Source organism: Oncorhynchus masou, unplaced genomic scaffold, assembly GCF_036934945.1.
Source record: "Oncorhynchus masou masou isolate Uvic2021 unplaced genomic scaffold, UVic_Omas_1.1 unplaced_scaffold_587, whole genome shotgun sequence".
Classification (NCBI taxonomy): Eukaryota; Metazoa; Chordata; class Actinopteri; order Salmoniformes; family Salmonidae; genus Oncorhynchus; species Oncorhynchus masou.
The window spans coordinates 304,579-307,078 of NW_027012291.1; the positions used below are offsets into that span (position 1 = coordinate 304,579).

At 46.0% G+C, this 2,500-nt stretch overlaps 1 protein-coding gene across 1 annotated transcript in view; it reads right to left on the reverse strand.

The window, feature by feature from the left end:
* LOC135536274 (voltage-dependent T-type calcium channel subunit alpha-1I-like) overlaps nucleotides 1–2,500 on the reverse strand; it is a 193,216-nt gene that overhangs the window by 69,439 nt on the left and 121,277 nt on the right. Inside the window, 1 exon segment of the mRNA XM_064962634.1 lies at nucleotides 1,049–1,391. Coding sequence (XP_064818706.1) covers nucleotides 1,049–1,391 — 343 coding nt within the window.

The window sequence follows — 2,500 nt, forward strand, 5'->3', positions numbered from 1 at the left end:
CTATCTTGTCATGACCTAATCACTATGGTAACCTCTAATCTTGTCATGACCTAATCAGTATGGTAACCTCTACTCTATCTTGTCATGACCTAATCAGTATGGTAACCTCTACTCTATCTTGTCATGACCTAATCACTATGGTAACCTCTACTCTATCTTGTCATGACCTAATCACTATGGTAACCTCTACTCTATCGTGTCATGACCTAATCACTATGGTAACCTCTACTCTATCATGTCATGACCTAATCACTATGGTAACCTCTACTCTATCGTGTCATGACCTAATCACTATGGTAACCTCTACTCTATCATGTCATGACCTAATCACTATGGTAACCTCTACTCTATCTTGTCATGACCTAATCACTATGGTAACCTCTACTCTATCTCGACATCCTCCTGACCTATACTTCAGGGGTGGGACAACTCTAGTCTAAGAGGACTGGCACGGTGTTTGTTCCAGCCCAGTGCCAACGTGCACTGACACACCTGATAAGACTAACAATGATCTAAATAAAAGTGAAATCATGCATGTTGGTGCTGGGCGGGAACAAAAGCTTGCCCACAGCAGCCCTCCAGTACAGGGATTTGATCTGGCCTCTACTTTAACCAATACAGCTCCCAGGACAGTGCAAAGACATACAATATGACAGGCACCTTTACGCACCTTTCCCCGACCTACATTGACTAACCTGTGGCCCCACACATTGACTTGGTTCCGGTACCTCATGTATATAGTCTTGTTTTTGTTATTTTATTTTGTAACTTTTTGTTAAATATTTTCTTTACAAGAACAACTGCATTGTTGGTTAGGGGCTTTTAAGTAAGCATTTCACTGTAAGGTTCGAACCTGTTGTATTCGGCGCATGTGACAAATAAAATTTGATTTGATCTTTACATCAATAGAAAAAGAGAGACAGAGAAAGCAAGCTAGGTAGGTGTAGAGAGAGACACGTTGTGGTGCATATCTAGCCACATCAGCTCATAAAGCTCAACCAATACAAATGAAGAAAAGAAAGTCCAAACCACCCAATCAAAGCCCTACCTGAAAGATGACGATCCAAGCGTAGGCGATATTGTCGAAGTTGATGGCTCCTTTATGTGGGTTGCTGTGGCCCGTGTGACAGCGTGTGTAATACTGGTTCCAGTTGACACACAGTCCAGGCCCACTCACTGACCCATTAACCAGGGGTTCAGGACTCAGCCCCAAACCCTGTCTGTGTGTCACATCGTCCTTGTCCAGGCAGCAGGTACGTCCTAGTTCTCGGCGGGCCGGGACGTCGGTGCACGCCATGATGCCGTTGTCCTGGGCGAGAGAGCAGATGAAGGGTCGCTCATCATCCTCATCTGCCATGTAGTAAGGGCGAGGCAGGGAGATGTCCTTAGAACTGAGGAGAGAGAGATGGAGAGGGATGGAGAGGAGGAGAGAGGAATGGAGAGGAGGATGGAGAGGAATGGAGAGGAGGAGAGAGGGATGGAGAGGAGGAGAGAGGAATGGAGAGGAGGAGAGAGGAATGGAGAGGAGAGGGATGGAGAGGAGGAGAGAGGGATGAGAGGAGGAGAGAGGGATGGAGAGGAGGAGAGAGGGATGGAGAGGAGGAGAGAAAGGAGGGGATGGAGAGAAGGAGAGAGGGATGAGAGGAGGAGAGAGGAAAGGAGAGGAGGAGAGAGGGATGGAGAGGAGGAGAGAGTAATGGAGAGGAGGAGAGAGGGATGGAGAAGAGGAGAGAGGGATGTAGATGAGGAGAGAGGAATAGAGAGGAGAGAGTAATGGAGAAGAGGAGAGTGGGATGGAGAGGAGGGGAGAGGGATGGAGAGGTGGAGAGAAGAGAACATGAGAATAATACCATGTTTTTCTTTATTTTTACTATTTTTTATATTGTAGAATAATAGTGAATACATCAAACCTATGAAATAACACATATGAAGCCATGTAGTAACCAAAAAAGTTGAAAGTAGCCACCCTTTGCCTTGATGACAGCTTTGCACACGCTTGCCATTTTCTCAACTGCGTGAAGACTGCGTGAATCAAGTCTTCATGGTCTAATTGCTGCAAAGAAACCGGTACGAAAGGACACCAATAAGAAGAAGAGGCTTGCTTTGGCCAAGAAACACGATCAATGAACATTAGACCGGTGGAAATCTGTCCAAATTGGAGATTTCTGGTTCCAATCGCTGTGTCTTTGTAAGATGCTGAGTAGGTGAACGGATGATCTCCACAAGTGTAGTTCCCACCGTGAAGCATGGAGGAGGAGGTGTGATGGTCTAGGGGTGCTTTGCTGGTGACACTGTCTGTGATTTATTTAGAATTCAAAGCAACTTTAACCAGCATGGCTACCACAGCATTCTGCAGCGAAACTCCATCCAATCTGGCTTGCAGTGGGACTATCATTTGTTTTTCAACAGGACAATGACTCAACACACCTCCAGGCTGTGTAAGGGCTATTTGTCCAAGAAGGAGAGTGATGGAGTGCTGCATCAAATGATCTGAATTCCA